The sequence below is a fragment of the Sceloporus occidentalis genome, unplaced genomic scaffold (genome assembly GCF_023333645.1).
Source record: "Sceloporus occidentalis isolate IW3139 unplaced genomic scaffold, rSceOcc1.0.p SCAF_127, whole genome shotgun sequence".
In the NCBI taxonomy this organism is placed as follows: domain Eukaryota; kingdom Metazoa; phylum Chordata; class Lepidosauria; order Squamata; family Phrynosomatidae; genus Sceloporus; species Sceloporus occidentalis.
The window spans coordinates 2763854-2783771 of record NW_028317107.1 but is presented as its reverse complement, the minus strand read 5'-3'; the positions used below and the strand labels follow the sequence as shown (position 1 = coordinate 2783771).

Below are 19918 nucleotides of genomic sequence, written 5' to 3'. Positions count from 1 at the left end.
CCTTGCTTGCCCTGCGTGTCGATCCAGTCCCTGATGTCGCCGAACTTCTCCCCCCCCAGGTCACAAATCTCATTCTGTTCACGAACCCCCAGGAGCGACTCTCCATCATCAGGAATCGGAGTAACGCGCTTCGGCTGATCCATCGTTATAGGCATCGTAACAAATCCTACGAGGGTCAGACGTCTGCGGGCGAACCATCGACCCGGCTCTTAAAAGAATACGCCTTGGTTATATAGCCGGTAGATCCGTTGAAACGAAGCCCCCTCTGTTGACAGCAGGATAGACGTTCAGGAGACTTCAAGCTTCATTGCCGGAACGGCTCTCGAAACAAACGTATCTAAAAAAAAATAAAAAAAATAATAATAATAAATAATAAAATATAGAAACGCCTAGAGATTAGTACAACCAGAAATCAACACAAGCGATTCAACCCAACGCCGGACCTCAGGCTTCAGATCAGATTTGTTTCTTCTTCTTTCAAGATGTCGATGAAGCTGCAGCTGGATAAGAGATCTCCGTCTCGTCCGTCCTGTTTCCAAATGGCTCGTTAAACATTAGTTTGGCTGTAAGCGTATTTACCGGTTCCTATGGCTACAAGCGAAGACTGTCATGGGGCACACTGGAGAATAGTTCTAATCACCTGCCCCATTTAGCCTCCCGCAGAGTCTGGGAGGTTTTATATATTCCAGAAACGCGGGTTCATGAGAAGTACACTAGCGTTCGAAAGTTTGGGGTCACTTACAGCAAACCCCTACCTTGAGTCCTGCACCGGTCACAGAGTCAGAATTGGGATGCCTGGTGTATGCTGTGCGCTACGCACTAGAGTCAGAACATCCACAATGAAATTATATTTAAGAACTTCTATATCTATTTACCTGTTCTGGTATTTTAGGTGGAACTCGTATAATTAAGGAGGTGGGTGTTATTATATATTGGAAGTCCTGGCTTTAAGAGTCCTGAAAGTCTACATTATGACCACAGATGGCTGAGGTTCTGACACCAATGTGCTACAGGTAATAGGGTCCCCCTTCCCCAGCAGCTACTGATATCAGGGTCCCACAAGTAAGAAGGTGCCCACCCAGCAGCCACAGACACCAGGACCCCACAGCCAATAGGCGGTTCCCTCATCCAGCAGCCCATGTCTATGTAGCCCTCTTACCGTGGTCTTGGCTCGCCAGTTCGGGCCTGTGTGCCGCTGTCCGCCGGCTCGGCCTGGAAGGTCCTCTCCAGCAGCCTCCGCTCCACATCCCGGCTCCTGGTAACCAGAAGCAACAAGTCAACGCCATAGAGACAGCTAGAAGCCAGTCAGAGCGGAGGGCAGCGGCCCCTACTGGCCAGAGGTCTTCATTACATCCTCCAGAAACATCTGTGCGCACAGCGGCCCCTGGTGGACAGAGGTCTTCATTACATCCTCCAGTAACATCTGTGCGCACAGCGGCCCCTGGTGGACAGAGGACTCTTACACCCATCGCTGAATGGGTTTTTAAATCTTTTGAGTGCTGGGTTGGGTTGTAAAACCATTTAAAAATCTCCAAAAAGTTAAATTTACAGGGAGTGTAGGGAAGCCATGACATACTGTAATGTTAATGAGATAAAAGGTATAAATTAAATGTAACGGTAACAAGGATTTAAAAGAATCTATACGTTGTGCAAGATACCTTTTTAGCAAATGTATAGATCAAAGTGTATGCAAAGTATTTCCAAGCTTACATAAAAAGAAGAATTAACAAATGTCTCTGCTCTTGATCTCATCAGCAGCTGTGGGTAGGAGTGTGCAAAACGCGTGGGATGATTTAGCCTCTACCAATATAGCTGGGAGGCTGTTCCATTTCTCTAGCACCCCCTCAGTAAAGTAAAATATTTTGTCATTGAAAGAGTCTGCAACAATGAAATGCCATACACTACCCATCGTAGCTCCGCTGTATGGGAATGGAAGGGAAGATACGCGTCGTCAGTGCGAAATGCGTCAGCTATTACCTTTCCATATTCTGGTATATTCAGCCTGTATTTATTTTATACGGGAGAAAGCGTCCGCCCTGCGCCTACCAACACACGTTGCGTTTAACTATTAAAAGTTAAATTCTATTGCATTTTTACATCAATATAAAAACATACTTTTTGGAAACTACAGGGCGGAAAATAAAAGGTTCGATCGGAAGTGCTTCAGAGCGCAAAATATTTTATTTAGCAATTTACATTTTCAAATTAAAACAACTTTCTTAGGAAAATAGCAGCGTCCTGGCCTACGGACGTCAATGCAAAATATATATCGGCAGCCTACATTAAAAGACACGCATGAAATTCTAGAGAAGCGAAACGCGTTTACCTATCCTGGGGAAGGAGGGCCGATCACAGGTCACAGCTGACACCCAGACACAGATAGTGGCCCTGAGGGGCATCGAAGCACAACCCTTTTTTTTTTTTTTAAAGTTTTTTATTTTATTTTAAAAAACAAAACATCCATCCATATTTCAGTCCCTACAGGAGAGATTTTTTAGCCCTACTTCCCTATCCACCCATGATGCGGCCGGGAGAGGTGCAGGAACAGGACTGGGGATCGACCTGGCACTGAAAGGGTTAATACATTACACAGTTTTTCTTGGAGACGTGCGGGCTGTTTAACTACAATTCCCATAATGCTCTGGCTCATAAAGGAATTAAGTGTTTTTTTTTTTCATGGCAGTGTTAAAGATACCTGCTGCGCATACACAATATCTCCAAGGAGAAAATGGTTATGATCTATACATTGTGCAGGTCAAAACACCAGCATATTTACACATTTCAAATATTTATGAAAGAAGAGATTCCTTTCTCTTCAGCACAATTCAAAACACACAGGGTTGGGGGCTTATTCACTAAAAGGAGAGTTCAGAGGCTGGGCTAGCCCTGTATAATATATAAGAGAGGCTGAACTGGCCCTGTATTATGTGTAAGGACTCTCATATAAATGTGATTCAGGAGCATAGGGTGAGAAGTGGTGTTATCACCATGGCAACCAATAAAATCACCCTATGAAAAAGGAACCCACTGACATTTCCTATCACACACGTAACCGCCAACAGCCAGCGTTTATTCTTCGTGGAACGAGTCGCTTATGGAATTTTCTGTAAAAATTAGCGGGTATCAAATCACTAAAAATGTCGAATTTAGTTTAAACTTGTAAATTATGATCGACCCAAATTCAAAGCCTGAAACAGAAAAATATCATCAGAAAGGGGCAGAGCTTTCACGGAGGTCACATAATCCAGATTTTAATTACAGACCAGCAGAAATTATTCAAAACATCAAATTCCATTTACAATTATTGGGCAAAAAAATATAAATTAAAATATTTTTATTTTTTTTAAGAATGCGTTGCAGACAACCTAGAAAAATTCAGAGAGGGAATCACGCTTTTCAGGAAAAGGTGTAACTTGGTTATGATGGAAACCCACTTTAAACCTAGAACGCCAGGGTGATGATGTCATGTAGGGGAGACAGGGCCCTCAGTCACTGCATACAAGGGGGGTGCAATACAGACTAAATTTAAAGAATAAAACAATCTTTATAATTGTGTAATAATAATAAATGTTGATTATTGGGAAAAATGTATTACTTCTTCTGTAATTACTAGTTTATTTTAAATTTTTTAATTTGTGATTGACGTTTTGACTATTTGCGTGTAAAACTATATATATAAATTTATAAAATTATTCTCTGAATAGCTAAACTCGGCAGATCTGCGGTTACCACCAGCCAGGAGAAGCCACCATGAAAATCCACAACACCTCCCATGATCCTCAGCCAGCAAAGAGTGTGAATACATATATGCGAGATAAAATGAATGATTGAATTAAGATTTTAGCCCCGGAATAAATTCGATTTTCTTAGTAGAACAGTCTGCCAGCGGTTTAATTACAATTTCCAAAAATAAAAATAAAAAAAAATATTAAAGAATAGGATAATCATATTGCACATAAAAAAAAAGAAAGAAATCGCATGTAATCAGAAAGAGAGTCTTAACCCCTTCACTGCCAGGCGATCCTATAATGAAATCTAGAACCCTCTTTAGCAGGAGACGGGCTACAGAACTATAATACAGCGAGACTATACAGGTATCTCTTACATACATACTAGCGGATAAAATCATTCGGATTAATGCAAATTAGTCACAGGTTTTTTTTTGTTTTTTTGTATTATTTCTTATTGGGTGGCGAATTGACTCTTTCATTGCCAGGAGGGTCCGCGGTCCACTGCAAACGCTACCGGCGCTCTCAGAAAAAGTTTAATAACAGGGTTTGTTTGCTGTAACTAATTTTGTTAAATAAACTGACAATCTAGGCGAACATTATGTACGTTTGGTTATGGGGGGGGGGGGGGTCCCGTAACCAGCTGTAACTCATCGTTCTATAAGTGAAATTCAAAGGCCACGAAAATGAGAATGACACACTCCACATTGTCCAAAACCTCCTAGAATTAGAATGTTTTTCACCGCTGGAATCTTTTTTTTTTTTTTGTAATTGCCAACCTCTTCAGTTCAGCCGTGAAAGGGTTACGCGACGATCGATGCTGGAAAACCCGGTAATCTTAAGAACGTTTGCCAGGTTCCAACTGGTTTCACGAAATCTAAAAGTCTAAAAAGGTACGGAGCTCCATAGCCAGGAGAGAAGGTCGTGCGCTTCCCACGGGGAGAACGCCTTTGAAATGTTTTGCGTGGCCACACGGCAGAGACACTACTTCAGCGTTGGGTATTTTCGTTGACCGAGTCGGCCGGGCCTCGCTCCTCCGGCGGCGGCGGAAGGCTGGAGGAAAAAAATTAAAATACATAGAAAAATTAAATCTACAGGGCAGAAAAAAAAAAAAAAAAAAGTACAAAATCAGGTTTCATGCCTCTCAACTGTCCCAATTTTTGCAGGGCAGTCACGATTTTGCACCGCAGTGCCGATTTCATTCTCCGCTGTCTGGGACACACATTGAGTGATACCAGGGGTAGAAGTTGGGACGCTGTGAGGTTCTGTAAAATATTGCCGACAGTTTAGACAGAAGGCAATAATTAATGGCCCCCCCGCTACGCCCGACAATAACCCCCTTCCCAGTTTCCCCACCGGAGGTGGATAGAAGAAAATTTGGCATAACGGCCCAAACCCCGGTGAGGTGAGGGGTTATGCCTTTAGCATTCCTCTAACGATATCCGCTCATTTAACCCTTCAAACCCCACTGGAGGTACAGCAGGGTTGTTGGCGGGCCGGCGCCGGAACGCACGCAGCGACGCTTTATAGATTTTCACTTACTTGTGCAAAATTAGACGGGTTGTAGAAAGTGACCGTGCCGGCAGGAGGAGCGGAGACGGGTGCCGTGTTAACCGGAGCCTGAAGGATACAACAGAACATGTAACCGCTGTCTTTTAATGATCAGCCTGTTCCGTGTAAGGGCTTTGCATGTATCAATATACCCCGTGTTTGCACTTAGCAGACCGTGGCAGAGGGGGCCAGCTGCGTTTACAGGGAGATCACTATATCTTAGTAATTCGGGTCTTATTTTATTTTTTTATTATTAGAATTTTTTAGATTTATATTGACCCTGAGCAGGCAAAGCCCTTCTGCAGCAGACTGCGAACATAAGTAAAGCGCTATAATACACGCAAAAAGCATTCCTGTTTTACATCATCACAAGCTCAGATGACATCATGCACAGTGTGAGAATGAACACAAACCAGAAACAGCATGCAGAAGCATCTCGAAAACCAGTGCGGGGTTAATGGATTAGTGGGGGATCTTTGGATGAGGTCTCGGGGCAGGGAGGGAAACAACTTAATATCCCGTCAGTCTGTTCTCTGGATTAATTAACGGGTGAAAAGCTGCTAAACTTTTAAAATAGTCCTTTTAAAAAAAAAATATATATATATATATTTGTTTCTTAAAGTCTAAAAGATGCCTAAAATCTGCTAAATAGGTGCAGAGAAAAATAAATAAAATAAAGAACAAAAATAGAAAAAGGAGTTTCCTTACAAGCTTCGTAGGGTTAGGAAGAGGCAACAAGCACGATTAGTTATAAAATAAAGTGCAAGACCGTTGGGGGTTTTTGGGGGCCAGCTAGATGTACCTGTGTAAAATGCTGGCTTACTTCCCGTGATAAGGAACTCATAGAACTAGATCGAGAAAGCTACGGCAAAAACAAACAAAAAAAACACACACACAAAAAATAAAAGATGGACATGCGCGTCACTGTCTCGTGCCGAACAATCCTCAAGACATTCAAAATAAAATTACACAGCAAAATATAAAAAAAAAATCAAAATATTAATAAAAAAACCTCCAAGCGAGTTTAAAGAAACGCCATCACGCAACAGAAAATGAAAATGGGGTAAAATACGGCATTTCTGGGATGCTTTTGCGTTATTAGATTTCAGGGACAATCATTCGTGGGTAAAAGATATCAAGCTGGGGACACATTTTTGTAGGGAATTCATCGGGGGGGGGGTTTAAAGGGCCGGTAACCCGAGCGAAGGCATTAATGAACATGGTGCGAGTTACATGATGCGCGTTAGGGCTAGCGGTGATCGGGGGGACGTCCGTCACCCGGGACGAGGTCTCTTACCTCTCCTGGTGGGCTCTCCTCGTTGGAACCTGTGACATCGGCTCCCGGGGGAAAGGAAGCTGTATTTGAAAGCTGCAAACAGGAGAGTCATATAAAATATTTAAAGGGAACTGTCCCCTTCAGAGCTTTCAGCATACAAAGGACAAGTTTATTCCAAATCAGGAGAAACGGTAGAAGAGAAGGCCATCATCTAAAAGGAGAGGGTCGGTGGCTGATAGGGTGGTAGATAAGTGGAACAGCCTCCCAGCAGAAGCAGTAGAGGCTAATACAGTGAGTGGATAAATCAAACAAACACCGACAACAGGAAGTTAAGACGGTTGCTTCCGCATTAAAATAAGAAGTTTAAGGGGGTTAATAAAGCGTACACCAGGTGGGACGGTACGTTTATCATATCCATACCTGTGACTGGGCATGGTAGCCAGTTGGCTCGCTGGGTTGCGCCGTTTCAGCGCCGCTGGCTTCCATCGGCTGCTCCGGCTCAGGAACTACGAAGAAAGAAAAAAAGCGCAAGAAATCAAATCGTATCCAGACTGGAGCATGACACCACGTGACGGTCTCCCAACACGCTGCGCGATCCATTAACCCCGTCTGTGCGCTAGACTCCGCTTCGGGGTAAGAGTCATCCGTACCTGCGTTTGGAACAAACAGATTGGCGGGCATCGGCATCGGGGCCAGAGGGGCAAACAGATCGGCGGGTGGAGGGACAGGGTTGGAGGTTCTGCTTCCACTTGGGTTTAAGACATCAACGTAGCGACCCCTCGTTCCTGCTACAAGAGAAAGGCAGAATTTACAAGGCCAGCACTGTGTATAATATATATATTATACACACACACACACACACCGGTATATATATATATATATATATATATATATATATATATATATATATATATATATATATATATATATATATATATATTTATTAATAATTAATGTCTTTGCTCCTGCAGAGCTTCCACAATGCCAGGGTAAGAAAAGAATGCAAACTTTATGTGTGGATAAAACTGAGAAAAACTAAGGAAAAATAATAGTAGCGTACATTAAATCTGTGCTAGAGGCAAGAACCATCTGGAAAAAGCCTTAGTAATACCCCAGTAATAGTTACCTGCTCGGATGGAGAACATGTTGACGGAGGGGTTGGGTGGACCGCCTGGGCCAGGGGGAATGTTCTGGGGTCTCTTAGGCATAGTGGACGGGGGAGGTGGCGGAGGCTTGTTCTAGAGGGGGGGAAAAAAATGAATTGTTTCTCTATATTCTGTATGTTTAAATAGCCACACAAACCCGGACCACCCGGAGAATTTCACACGGCCTTCTGGGTGCAAACGTTAGACGCAGAAGGTAAAAAAATCACTCGCCTCTTCCCCATCAGGTTCGTCCATGTTAACCCACCGCTGCTTCTTTTCATCCCACACGATCTGTGAAAACACAGAGGAAACGTTACTATATACGAGAGTATCCTGTGCCGTATAATACAGGCTGCACCAGTTCCATCCAACACAGCGAGACAGAGTGTGTGTATTATATATATAGATATAGATATATACATACACACATACATACACACACACACATACATACACACACACACTACAGAAGGGAACTGGAAGGGGAAGTCGATACACAGGGCTGACTGCCGGCCACATTGAGGATTAGATCGCCGGTCCTCGCTGTGACATATCACGGCTATAGTGGGACACAGAGCCCGACCGCAGCCGGGAGACATTAAACATTTCCCTCGTTCCAGCGTCTGGTCCTTACAGATTTATTCTTGTCATCTGGAAGGTGGGCCTCGCTCTTGCCTTTTCCCATCAGCCAGCCGATTTTCAGGGGAAACCAACTTTTACCACCCTAGAAAAAAAAATAGAAAAAAACCCAGTAAAGCAACAGTGAGAGCGGGTTAAACATGCAAATCATTTAAAAGAAAGGACGAGAAGATGTACAAGTTTCTCAAAGTGAATTATAATAAAAACTATTAGCACATTTTGCTGAAAGAGTATCTACTCAATAAATAATCTACGTATATTAAAGTATATAGGACCCCCACATCCAAGACCGCCTACGTAACGCAGCCGGACGGGGCATAACGAGTATGTACCCCTTGAGACGTCATGTGTGCTTTAGATTCCTTTTTGGGTTCCTGTCTGTCTACTTCAGGGATGGATGGAGGGGGTGGCGATGGCTGCATTCCAACCGAACTTCTTCTTCCCGACCCTATGGAGTGGGTTGAAGATTCAGAGGTGGTTCTTGTCCTCCGCTACAAAAAAACAAAACAAGACAGACACCGTTAACAAGATACGTTCAAACAATCTAGATGTAGAATAACCTAGAAAAAAAAAAAAAACCTAGAGCATATTTAGCGTTGCCTGCACCCAGTGACCCTGCCTGTTTTTGGTGGCAGGGAACGTACCATGTGTAACGACGACTGAGAAACAGTTCTGGATCGCTGACCCGGAGCCTGCTAGGACGCAATGGAAATCGTGAATCAGTCAAGCAGCTGGGTGTCAGACTAGAATACTGCGATCGCGTTATAAAAAACGAGAAATAAAACCGATACGTACCATTTTAGCCATTTCTCCGTAAAAATCGAATCCCGAGTCATGAACCATTTTGGTAGGCGACCCCTGGGGAATCATCTGAACGCCTAAATTAAATAAGTGTAAACGGATATGTTTTCTCCTTGATTCTTGCAACAAATGGGAAATGAATGGTAGCCGTAGTAGCCAACTTACCGGGATCTTGGCTCCACTGCTCCTGGGGGGGATATTCTATGGGCTGTGGGGTAGGAGGCATTAAAGGACTGGTCACAGGCGCCGTGTAGGCAGGTGGCTGCTTGTCGCTGTAGGGAACAAAACCCTGTCCACTGACTGGAGGGGGGAAAGCAGATGCAGGGGCAACAGACTGTGGGGTACCTGGATACGAGGGTTCGCTGGCCACAGGAGGTTGGTAAGTAAAAGGTGGATTTTCAGGACCTACAGAAGAAAAACCCCATTACTGCAGAACTTTATTACCCTCATAACACAAAGGTCCCTCAATACCTGGATATCTGTAACCACTGAATACTAAACAGATCCATCACTCAATATCAGAGTTTCTTACCCGGTGTCGCCAGCTGAACACCCTGGACTTCTGGCATCATGCTGGGCAGAAACGTTGCCAGTAATGGATTATCTGTATGGACGGGCGCATCGTGAGGGGCCGCCACGCCGTCGGTTTGGCTGACGCGGTCCATCTCGGAGCTCGGCGTGCTGCAGGCGTACTGCTGAGGGGTGCTCCTGCCGGTGTTGTACACAACGGTCCCTTGCTAGAATTGAACATCGGATAGGAGTTGGTTTGTTAACAAATACACTAGGTCCTTAAACCTAATTAAGCTAAAATGTCTCCACGCATGGACGTCAGAGGATGTGGTTTCCAACCAGCGACGTAGGTTACCTTCATCTGCATGTCCAGGTGGCGGAGACGCAGTAGCCAGGACGGCTCGATAAACATTTCCTGCTCCGGTTTCTCCTTCAACTGAGGGTCAAAGAATCTCAGATGGGAGGACACCTGTCAGTCAGGAAACACAGGGTTAACGGACAGGTAAGAGCCGTTATCCAATATAATCTGCCCTTTTCTCCAGCTGTTGTAAGACCTTATTTCATCAAAAACCCTCATTTTAGAAGAATATGTTTTTTTGGGGTGTGGAGGGTGTATGCAGAATGCAGAAGACATCTAGATGAGGTTTTACCTCAAGCAGCTGGCCGACAAGCACCGGAGAGTAATAAGACGGGTGTTTCAGAACGGTCTTGGCAATCACTTCGCAGTAATGAAACGCCTGAGCGGAGAGACCGTTCTCGGCCAGCCGGCAAGCGTAGACAAATTTAAAAACCTGAAGAAAAAAAGAAAAAGCAACAGTTGTTACTAAATCTGCCATTCTAATAACGAGAGCAGAAGTAGGCATATCGTCCATTCCTGTGGGAAATGCACAAACCACACGTTTCTCCCTTTTTTTCTGATATAGCCAGAAGTTTGACAGAGAGAATGAAAGGGCACTTACTTGAATATTAGGAAGCGAGATGGTTTGGGTACCCAGAGACTGGGCATATTCATAAGCCTCGGTTCGCTGGATGGCTTCGTTGGTAGCAAACTTTGTAAAAGGCAAGCTAATAGAAGAAAACAACCCAATAAATGCCAATAGGGAACACAGGTAGTGCATACAGAAGATTAAAACATTTTTGGGGGGTTCTTACCTGTGATTGGAGCCGATGAGGACTAACTTTGTAGTTTTCTTTGTGTAGAACCCAAAGCCAACCTGAGCCATTAAGTAACAGAAATGAGCGGCTTCCAACAGACCTCGAGAAGCTGAAGACGAGACAATAAACCGGACAGAAAAAAAAAAAAAAAGACAATACACATTTGTTACATTTGAAAATCATCATAAATTATGGCAATGTTGCAATAAGGTCGAGATGTTACACACGTACCTAATGTGTCTCCCATGGTGGTCATAGTCCTCGTCGGTACTTCCAAGTTATTGGTAATGTTAGAGAGCACCATTGCAAGATGAGGCCTCCAATCTCCCCATTTCTCATCTCCGCAGGACTGCAACAACCAAAAAGGGATTCTATTATAGACCAAATGTTAGAAAATGTAGCCCATAAAAAAAAAAAAAAAAAATTTCAAGCTTTTATATAAAACACACAAGCATCGCCTTCATTTCTTATCCAAGCTGTTGATTTTGAGTCTTACATTGGCTGCCGCTGGCATCCGTCCAGACAAGAGCTGATAAACCGTCTGTAGGGGATCATTAATTGGGAGGCTGTTGGCAAACCTAGATATAAAAACAGAAAACACACATTACGATTAAGTGAAATTACAAATTCAGCCCACAGCCCCACCGTTGAAACACTCAACATGTAGCAAAGTCTTCCCTATCTGCCCAACAACCCCTCCGTACATAACTGGAAGCTGATTTGCCCCATTTGCCCCAAAGGCATACCGATTAGTTAAAAGAGGGAAGCTAAATATGATACATAGTTAATTGTCAACCAAATAATATTAATGCATGGAGCAGCATCTGCGTTATTACCTGGTCATAACTCGCGAGTGCGTCCGGCTGTCCATTTTGCTGGCGAGAAGCAATGCGTGACCCCACAGCCCGTGTTTCATGGCCGTTTCCAAGGCGTCCTGTGGAGGAGTGAAACGTCTGGTATTAGAAGAGACAACAAGCGAGACGGCTGAGCTCGGAAGGGGTCATGTTCCAAAACATTAAACATTTATAACTTGGAATGAAGTTGAATGAAACCAAGGAGTCTGAGCGCAAAGCTCAAGGGTGACCTCCAACAGACGAAAGGACAGCAGCCAGATTTGTCTCTATGGTTAGGAGGATCACCTTTTTACGTCCAAACAGCAGCAGTTCCCTGAACCTCTCTGTCTCTTTCTCCAGCATCTTCCCCTCGCTCGGTAACATATCCGCGAGGAACGAGAGCTGAGAGGCACCGGATTCTTCTTCTTGTTCCAGAGCCTCGTTGGTGAAATCGATCAGGTTGGCCTCGTCTGGAGATTTCCCCGGAAGCCAAACAGTTTTGTGCTCTCGTAAGAGGAGCTCAGCTATATCAGTCCCTACAACGGTCTACGAACAAAAAAAAAGACAAATATATTTATATGTGAACCACAATTGAAGGACTGAAGAAGAATGAAGAACCCATCAGCTGGATGGAGATACTACAGAGGGAAGGGGTTTAAATGACAAAACCTTCCAGACATAAACTGCAATCCTAATTACCCCGTTTTGCCTGCACAGAAGAACGACGAAGTCCCAGAGCAGTCGTGCCGATTCCTGGTCCAACAAACTCTCGTTCTGCGAACATTCTTTGGCTTTGTTTTGGGCAAAATTGATGACGTCAACTTTATGAGTTTCATCCCTGCAAGGAGAAAGAGAAACACGGAATGGCTAGAAGCTTTCTTCTTCATGATTTGGACCTTCAGTAGTGGATTTCATAAAGCGTTACTGTGCTGTATGATAAACCAAAACGTACTTCACCAAAGGACCAGGGAACGATCTCAGCTGCTCCCGTTCGACACTGTTCTGCATAACGACCTGTAGAATAATCATAATTAAATTGGATTTAGTGGTAATAAATGAAAATATACTTTTCTTAGCATGCAAAAGAAAAATAAATAAGGGTTTTCTGTCTACGCAGAACGGACTGTATCTGCAGAACAGTAGCTTCCAATTCAGCAGTAGAATTACGTTACCTCCATGGTATGGATCTCAACTAAAGTTGGTTGTCCGTCCGAAGGTAGGTTAGGGAGTACTTTGATGAGGAAACCCCCAGGACCAAACCTGGCGCAAACATGGGGGCTACCAAACTTCTCCGGGGTGACCGGCCGTGAAGGAACTAGAAGGAAACACATCATGTAGCATTAAAAAGGTTGTTTCCGAACAGCCACGACAAAAACCTACAAACCAAATTAAAATAACTCTACCTATTTCTCCTTAAGCATTACCCCCCGGCGCTGTATACAGTAATATACCCCCTTATCTGCAGACCTGGAGGTCGCCATTGTTATCAGTCATGTGATATTTCGGGTGACTTTCCCAGCTCAAGCACCACACTGAGCTGACGCTTTATGGCAATGCTAATTAAGTCGATTTCTCCATAGACTTTCATTAATCAGAGAGTTCGGTTGGGTGATTAAAACTGAGTCATTCTATTGTTTCCCACAGGCAGTATGATAAGGAGTCGGGGTTTCTTTAGTAGATCGGGGATCAGATAACAGAGCGAGAACTCATACAAACGGCTGATATGCAGCTGCCTGAAAACATTTATATTATGGGGCAAAAACTATTTCCAAAATAGTTCAAGCAGGAACACTCGAGGAACCATAGCTTCTGGCTTCCATGCAAACAAAATTTTTGAATGTTTCCAAGAAAATAATTTCCCGGATATCGGTCCCGAGATAAACGGGCCTGAAATCTGGAAACCGTGCTACAGATATCACAAGTCTTCCACACAACAATGAAGAAAAAGAAGATTACCTTGCTCCACCGGCTGCCATTCCGTGCTGGTCTGGTACCCGTACGGATATGTGTCCAGCGACTGCTGGTTGGTATAATCATTCGGATACACCCCATAGGGGTATTCAGCAGGCGGGGGATTCGGAAACTGGGGATCGTATGCGTTGGCAGTGAGGTCATGCTGGCTTTTGTAAATCTGGCTCTGAAACGAGAAAGCGTTGTAAGCGATAGGTTCTGGTTCTGCTCTTTAAGTCACATCTGAAATGATTACAGCACTCACGTGTTGCGAGTGGGAGCTGAAGCTGCTCCGTCGGCTGTGAGCGCTGCGTCCGCTGTGCAGGCTACGCGCTGAATGCTCGCTGTGTACGCTGCGGCGGTCAAAGTCATCTTTGGCGAGGTCTCTTTGGGGCTCATTTTCTTCATCAAAGCCACCAACGTAACGAGGGTCATATTGCCAACGGTCTTCATACACATCATATCTGTTTAAAGACAGGGAGTTTTATGTTTTATGCAAGGGATGACAGACTTACATTATAGGTGCTCAAGGACCATGGGAGCCTCTTAACAACCAAAGGCTGAAGGCCATCTACCATGGTTGTCCAGAAGGAGCGCATGACAACTGAGTAGGAGGACATGTCTGCAACCACCCACTTTCTACCAAACAATTACGACCCACTAAGTCCCAACCAATGGCATACCTGAGGCGTGTAAACGATTACCTTTCCCACAGCCCAAACATATAAGAATCTTTTCCCTGCGGAGCATTTTTTTGTCCTGGGATACGAACCTGCTGGGGTAGGCATATGGGGCTTTTCTTTGGTACGGGTCCTCCTGGCTTCTGTACATGTAACTCCAGTAATTGCTCCTGGGGTCTCTATATCCTGGATCGTACGTTCCGGGATAGCGGTCCCAACGAGCAGGGTCTGCTTAAACATAAACAGGGAAGCAAGTCATTTCACCATCCAAGGAAGAACCGAGAGACACCCCAATATCACCCAGAAGACTGCTCCTTCTCAGAATTCATTTTGGAGGAGACACAGTCGCACGTAAATACATCTAGAACCACCCGATAAAGATTCACAAATGCACGCGACTGTACCTCCATATTCATACTGGCTCTGGTAGTAGTCCGCATAGTAACTGTTGGGCGCACTCCATTCTCCCTTAGCACTGTACCCCTGTCTGTAGGAGGAACACAAACACATTTAAAAGGATGACTTCAGATCCAGCACAAAAACATCTGTATTTAGGCAAATATACGTAGGTCAGTTTAATATTACTGCAAAATCTTTGGACCTTCTTGGGCTTACGGACTCAGAGCTGGACAATGGTTAGCCCGGAGCTCAGAGGCTTGTTAACTGTACATGTTAAAGGAAATGTTTCACTGCAATGAAACAGCAAAACCAGGAAGGTTAGCTCACTTTGTATTATAATGAGCTTTAATCTGATTTACTAACAGAGCAAATGCGTGCATGGAGCCATCAGATTCTTGAATGGGCATCGGCCACGTTATAGTTACAGAGTCTGTAACCCGTGCCTTAATGTCTGCGCACATTATTACAGCAAAAAGAACGAAGAATACCCGCATCATACGCACCGAACAAGCAACGCAGCCATTTTCACAAACATACCGTGAAGATGGACGATCCGAACAGTGACTGGATCGGGAGCTGGGCCGTTCTGGTTCCGGGTACGGATACTTCCCTGGGTACTGCCTGTAGGAAGGGTCATATGCTGCGTAGGCATCCTGCAAAATACAATATCCTATATAACGGCCAAAATCTCTACGGATTGATGCAATTTATATCTCGGTTATACACGGGCTTTAATGTGCATTCTTCATTAGTGGCGCTGTATGGGACCATAGAATGGAAACTATTTTAACTTTGTAAAAATATTTTATTCGAAGTGAGAGAAAAAAAAAAAAAAGACGGGCAAAATAGACTCAAGTAGCAAAAAAAAAATCACCCCCCAAGCACTTATACTAGCCTGAAAATTCTATTTGCTTTGTGCCAATAAACACTGGTAATAACCAAAAAAACAAAAAAAAGGTGTCTTACCTGATAGTACATATGAGATCTGGGATCCACAGGTGGGTATTGTTGGGGGTAGGCAGGTGGGTAAGCGTTGTAACCTCTGTAGTAGTAATAGGGGTCTGCTTGCTGAGGAGTATGGGAAGGCGGTGGTCTCGGTGGCTCAGCGTACCCAGCTGTATGGTTGAGGTTTACCGGTGCTGATGTGGCCGCTGTGTGCTGAACAAGAAGCGGCGCTGGCTCAGATGGTCCATATTTAGAAGCTGGCTCTGGAGCGCCGCCACTATTAGGTAGTAAAGAGGTTTGCTGCGGCACACCTGGGACTTGCTTTTCACCTTGTTGTGGTTTTGCTCCGGAGGTTATTTGAGCAGAAGCAGAGGCGGACGTTGGTTGAGACGCGGGAACCATGTAAACATGGGATGTTTCTTGACCGCGTTGAGGGTTTGACCGCACGTCGTCAGTAACCTGTCGATAAAACCCCTGCTTGTTAATATCAGGACCCGGATGGTAATTCTGGGTATTGACAGACTGTACAGGGCCTCCCGCAGGTGGGTGGTTGACCACGTTTGCCCCATTGCTTGCGTTGTGATTGGCTGGTGCTCGAGGAACTGTGAAGTCCAACGCACCGGTTGTCTCCACCTGACTGTTGGTCCGATTGATAGAGCCGACACTACTAGTTACTGGCGGAGCAGAGACCCCATTTCCAGTACGCGGTGGGAGATTTGATCCAGTAGAAACAGACACAGGAACTGAAGATTTATTAACAAAATCAAAAGGAGTATTTTCAGCCTTCATAGTCTTTTGACCTTCTGTGACCAAATTCAGGGGGACCTGATTAGTTGAAGACGACATTGGTACATTTAATGCCGGATTAGGAAAAGGTTCATGAAAATTAGCAACACCCGGGGCAGATTTATTATTCGATGAGATAGAAAGTAAAGGTGGATCTACGACCTGTCCAGATTGTATCAAAGAAAGCGGTGCACTTTGATCAGAATTAAGATTAGTTGTGGGAGCCCCACTCGACGGAATACGCTTGTCCTCAGCACTAGAATCTTTCCCCGAATTCACGAGTCTGGCCTGATTCGGTAAAGACAAAGAGAAATTAATTGGCTGAAGCAGATTATAGGATTTATTTGGAGGAGCAATCAAAACAGGTTGATTTTGCAAAGTTTCAGTTGGAGGCGAAGACAACAAACTAGCATAACCTGAACTTGCCTGGGAGTGAACTTGCTCGTCTTCTCCGATCTTCGGAGGATTTTCGAGGTTTTCAGAAGGAATGCGCTCTTCGGGGGTTGCCTGAAATTTTGTTACCTCTTGTCTGCCTGGTTGCGGTTCGGGCAACCCATCTTCCGGAGGCTGGATAACCTCCGCTTGAGATTTAGCCGGAGCGTACAAGACCGGGGCCGCCGGAGCTAGAAGTACGTTCCCTCCAAAATTAGGCAGTTCCCCTTGAGCCCACAGCGTCGTGGCTGGACTTTCACACTTTTTGTTCGAGCCGTGAGCCCTGGAGGACGGCCGTTTCTCGAGCAGAGATGATATGCTCTCAAACGATGGACCTGCCATGGGCTTAAAAACATTTGCACTGTTTGCGGTGAAGAGATTCGAGTTATCTGTGAAAATGGTTTCCATATTATCTGGAGGGTGTTCCATATTACCAGGGGAAGCTGCTGGGATGGATACTCCATGAGAAGCACTGGGTAGCAAGTTATAATGCTCTCTTACATCTCCAGCCCCTTTTGCTTGGTCAACCTCTGCTGGTTTTAATCCCACCGCATGAGATCGAACAGGCTCAAAGGAGCTATTCGCGCTCGTCTGAAACAACCCGGTGGGTTTAGGTGGGCTTGGTGTCGGTGGGTGAGACGTGTTGGCGTGAAAAGCGTTTTGGCCCATATTCTGACCACCAGCATCTCCACCCAGGGGAGAAGAATCGACTTGCTTAAAGAAGCCATTGGCGGGATCATTGTCCAGCTTACCGCTCTCCTTTTGAATAAAAGTACCGACCAGTTCTTGAGGTCTGTTGGAAGCTGGCAGACTCCTGTGACTTAGGTTACTGTAGCCTGAAGATACACTGTCAGATCTAGCCGGACGACTCGAACAATCGAGCGTCTCCAAGTTCGGGCCGCCTTCGGTAGGGTTGATGGCATTTTTCACCTGGGTCGGCCCAGCAGCCTGTCCATACCTGAACAGATCCGAGCTAACGCTTGGAGGGAAAAGGCCGATATTGGGCTCGTTTGGGAGAACTTCCAGATTTTGAACGCATTCTACATTCTCGACGTTTTCATATTGAGGATCCGCTATGGCTTCAAGAGCAACATTGCTGCCAACGCTATAGACATCTTGTGCCCGTGCCGACTGTGAGTCCTGAGTGCTGCTGGAATTCTGGGTTGAGCGGGACTGAGAGTTTGGGGAACTGGGACCCGGTGCCACCGGAGGCTGCGACTGTGTATTCGCCCCAGAGCTTTGGGATTGCGATGAAGGCACACCACCCATATGTCCGGTATTCGGGAAATGAGATGCATCATGCGATTGAATGTTAAAAGTGTGATGATGTTCGGATGAAATTATCTCTACGTTTTCCGCTTCGTCCCCTTTAAAAAACATTGCTATTGTACCGGAGTCCGTGTCTGGGAGGTTGTGGCTGGACGATGCTTTATCATATTCGCCCTGGGGTCTGTTCTCAGGCCCCGACGACCGAGTCCCGGAAGTTGCAGCGGTAGGGTTGACTAGTGGCGGATGCATCTGTTCTTCGTAAGGCTGCTTGTACCAGCTGTTCTGTTCGGGATTGTGGCTGTGCATATAATCCATTTGATGCATGCTGCTGAACTGCGAAGCACCCTGCGAGACGCCGTTATTTGCGTTGCCTGGAAATTGGGTAGGTGCCACCCTTTGGGGTGCTTGCGCATACGCTGGGTCGTTTGGAAGGAGAACAGACTGGGGAGGAAGATTAGATACTTCTAAATAGGCAGGGGAGGAATATGGGGCATTGTACACCGATGCTTGGGCAGGTGGAGCGAAATTCTGCACGGAGGTAGGAGGTGGGCCCGGCATGGACACCCAGGGGCCAGTGCTTTGCTGCGGTGGTGTGGGGACAAAAGATAAAGAAGAGGCAGCAGCAGCAGCAGCTCCGCTATTATTCTGTTCTGGAGGGTGACCCTGCCGACTCTGGGATCGGTTTTGAGACGGCAAAAAAGCATTTTCAAGTCCGCTCGCCATGTAATGGAAAGGCTGAGGAGGAAGATGGCCGTGTCCGGACTGCGCGGAAGGACGAGGAGGAGCATTATTCGTGAAGTATCCACTCCCGGCCGGTGGCCCAGACGCACCGGCGAAAGGGCCCCCTTTACTCACGGGTTGCGATACAGAGCCTTGGCCACCATGAGCACCATCGCCAGCCGAAGAACTAGCAGGAAGAGGCTGCGGGTACGGCGACGGGGACGAACTCGCCATTCCCAGCAGGCCGCCTCTTGGCGCATTGCTCGCTAGCATGTTCTGAGATGTCGCCGCGTTGCCCGTTGACATATTTTGCGACGTCATGTGGCCAAACGCAAACGGGTCAGTGACGGGCTGCACAGAAGCCGTGGTCACCGGAGCAGATGGAGGCGCCCTTTTACGCCAGTAAGCGTTAGTGGTCATCGGCATGCGCGAGGAGCCAAACGCCCCAGGTGGGCCGGTCTGAGGAGGTGGCTGCATTTTGTGTTTTCAAGCCAATGCCCGCAATTTTCAAGTAAACGTGTACTTTCTTCCAACTGCAAAAGGAAAAAATATATATATATTAAAAGGAAAATAGTGAAAAAAGCGCTAACAAGAACAATCTAATTTCAAAACAAATGTCTACAAGCAACTGGAAAATTATTTACAGGAATAAATCTCTGAACAAATCCCAGCAGCCGGGGCTACTAATCCAGTCTAAAAAAGATTAAACTCTCATAAAATTCAATAAGCCTTCGATCCCGAGGAAACTACACGTCTAATAACGAAATTACTTCAAACAGAACCAGGTCCGATTTTAAATTCATGAAATAAAATTTGTCCAGATCCACTACTGGCGGCCACCAAAATGTTATACTGGAAATTATGGCCCGCTGTTACATTCAAAGATCAGCCGGGATCCTATACAGGAGAAGGCAAGCGGCAGCGCGGAAGTATCGTCAGGACCGTTTTACTCACTGAAGGGGCGAGCTAAAGCTCCTCTGGCTTCTGCAGTCACTAGCAGGGTGTGCTTGCTTGCTTGCTTGCTTGCCTGAGCCGCATAATCCAGGTAATGATTTAAAAGCAAGCAGGAGATTAAAACAGGATGCTAACAGGAACTAGC

At 45.5% G+C, this 19918-nt stretch overlaps 1 protein-coding gene across 1 annotated transcript; it reads right to left on the bottom strand.

Annotated features, from left to right (window-relative positions):
- Window positions 1-175: 175 nt before the first annotated feature.
- LOC149281850 (protein transport protein Sec16A-like) lies at window positions 176-19245 on the bottom strand. The gene is made up of 32 exons (XM_089498991.1): window positions 15634-19245; window positions 15205-15320; window positions 14673-14755; window positions 14361-14499; window positions 13854-14052; window positions 13595-13775; window positions 12811-12953; window positions 12591-12652; window positions 12338-12476; window positions 11945-12184; window positions 11642-11739; window positions 11302-11383; window positions 11037-11154; window positions 10803-10914; window positions 10610-10715; window positions 10301-10441; window positions 10006-10119; window positions 9673-9877; window positions 9306-9545; window positions 9135-9217; window positions 8984-9031; window positions 8682-8830; window positions 8335-8413; window positions 7932-7991; window positions 7682-7793; window positions 7206-7343; window positions 6976-7061; window positions 6577-6648; window positions 6082-6141; window positions 5271-5348; window positions 1160-1255; window positions 176-265 (listed from the first exon to the last, which is right to left on the bottom strand). The coding sequence occupies exons 1-32, from the start codon at window positions 19243-19245 to the stop codon at window positions 176-178; spliced, it is 7281 nt and encodes a 2426-aa protein (XP_089355117.1).
- Between the last annotated feature and the right edge of the window lie 673 nt (window positions 19246-19918).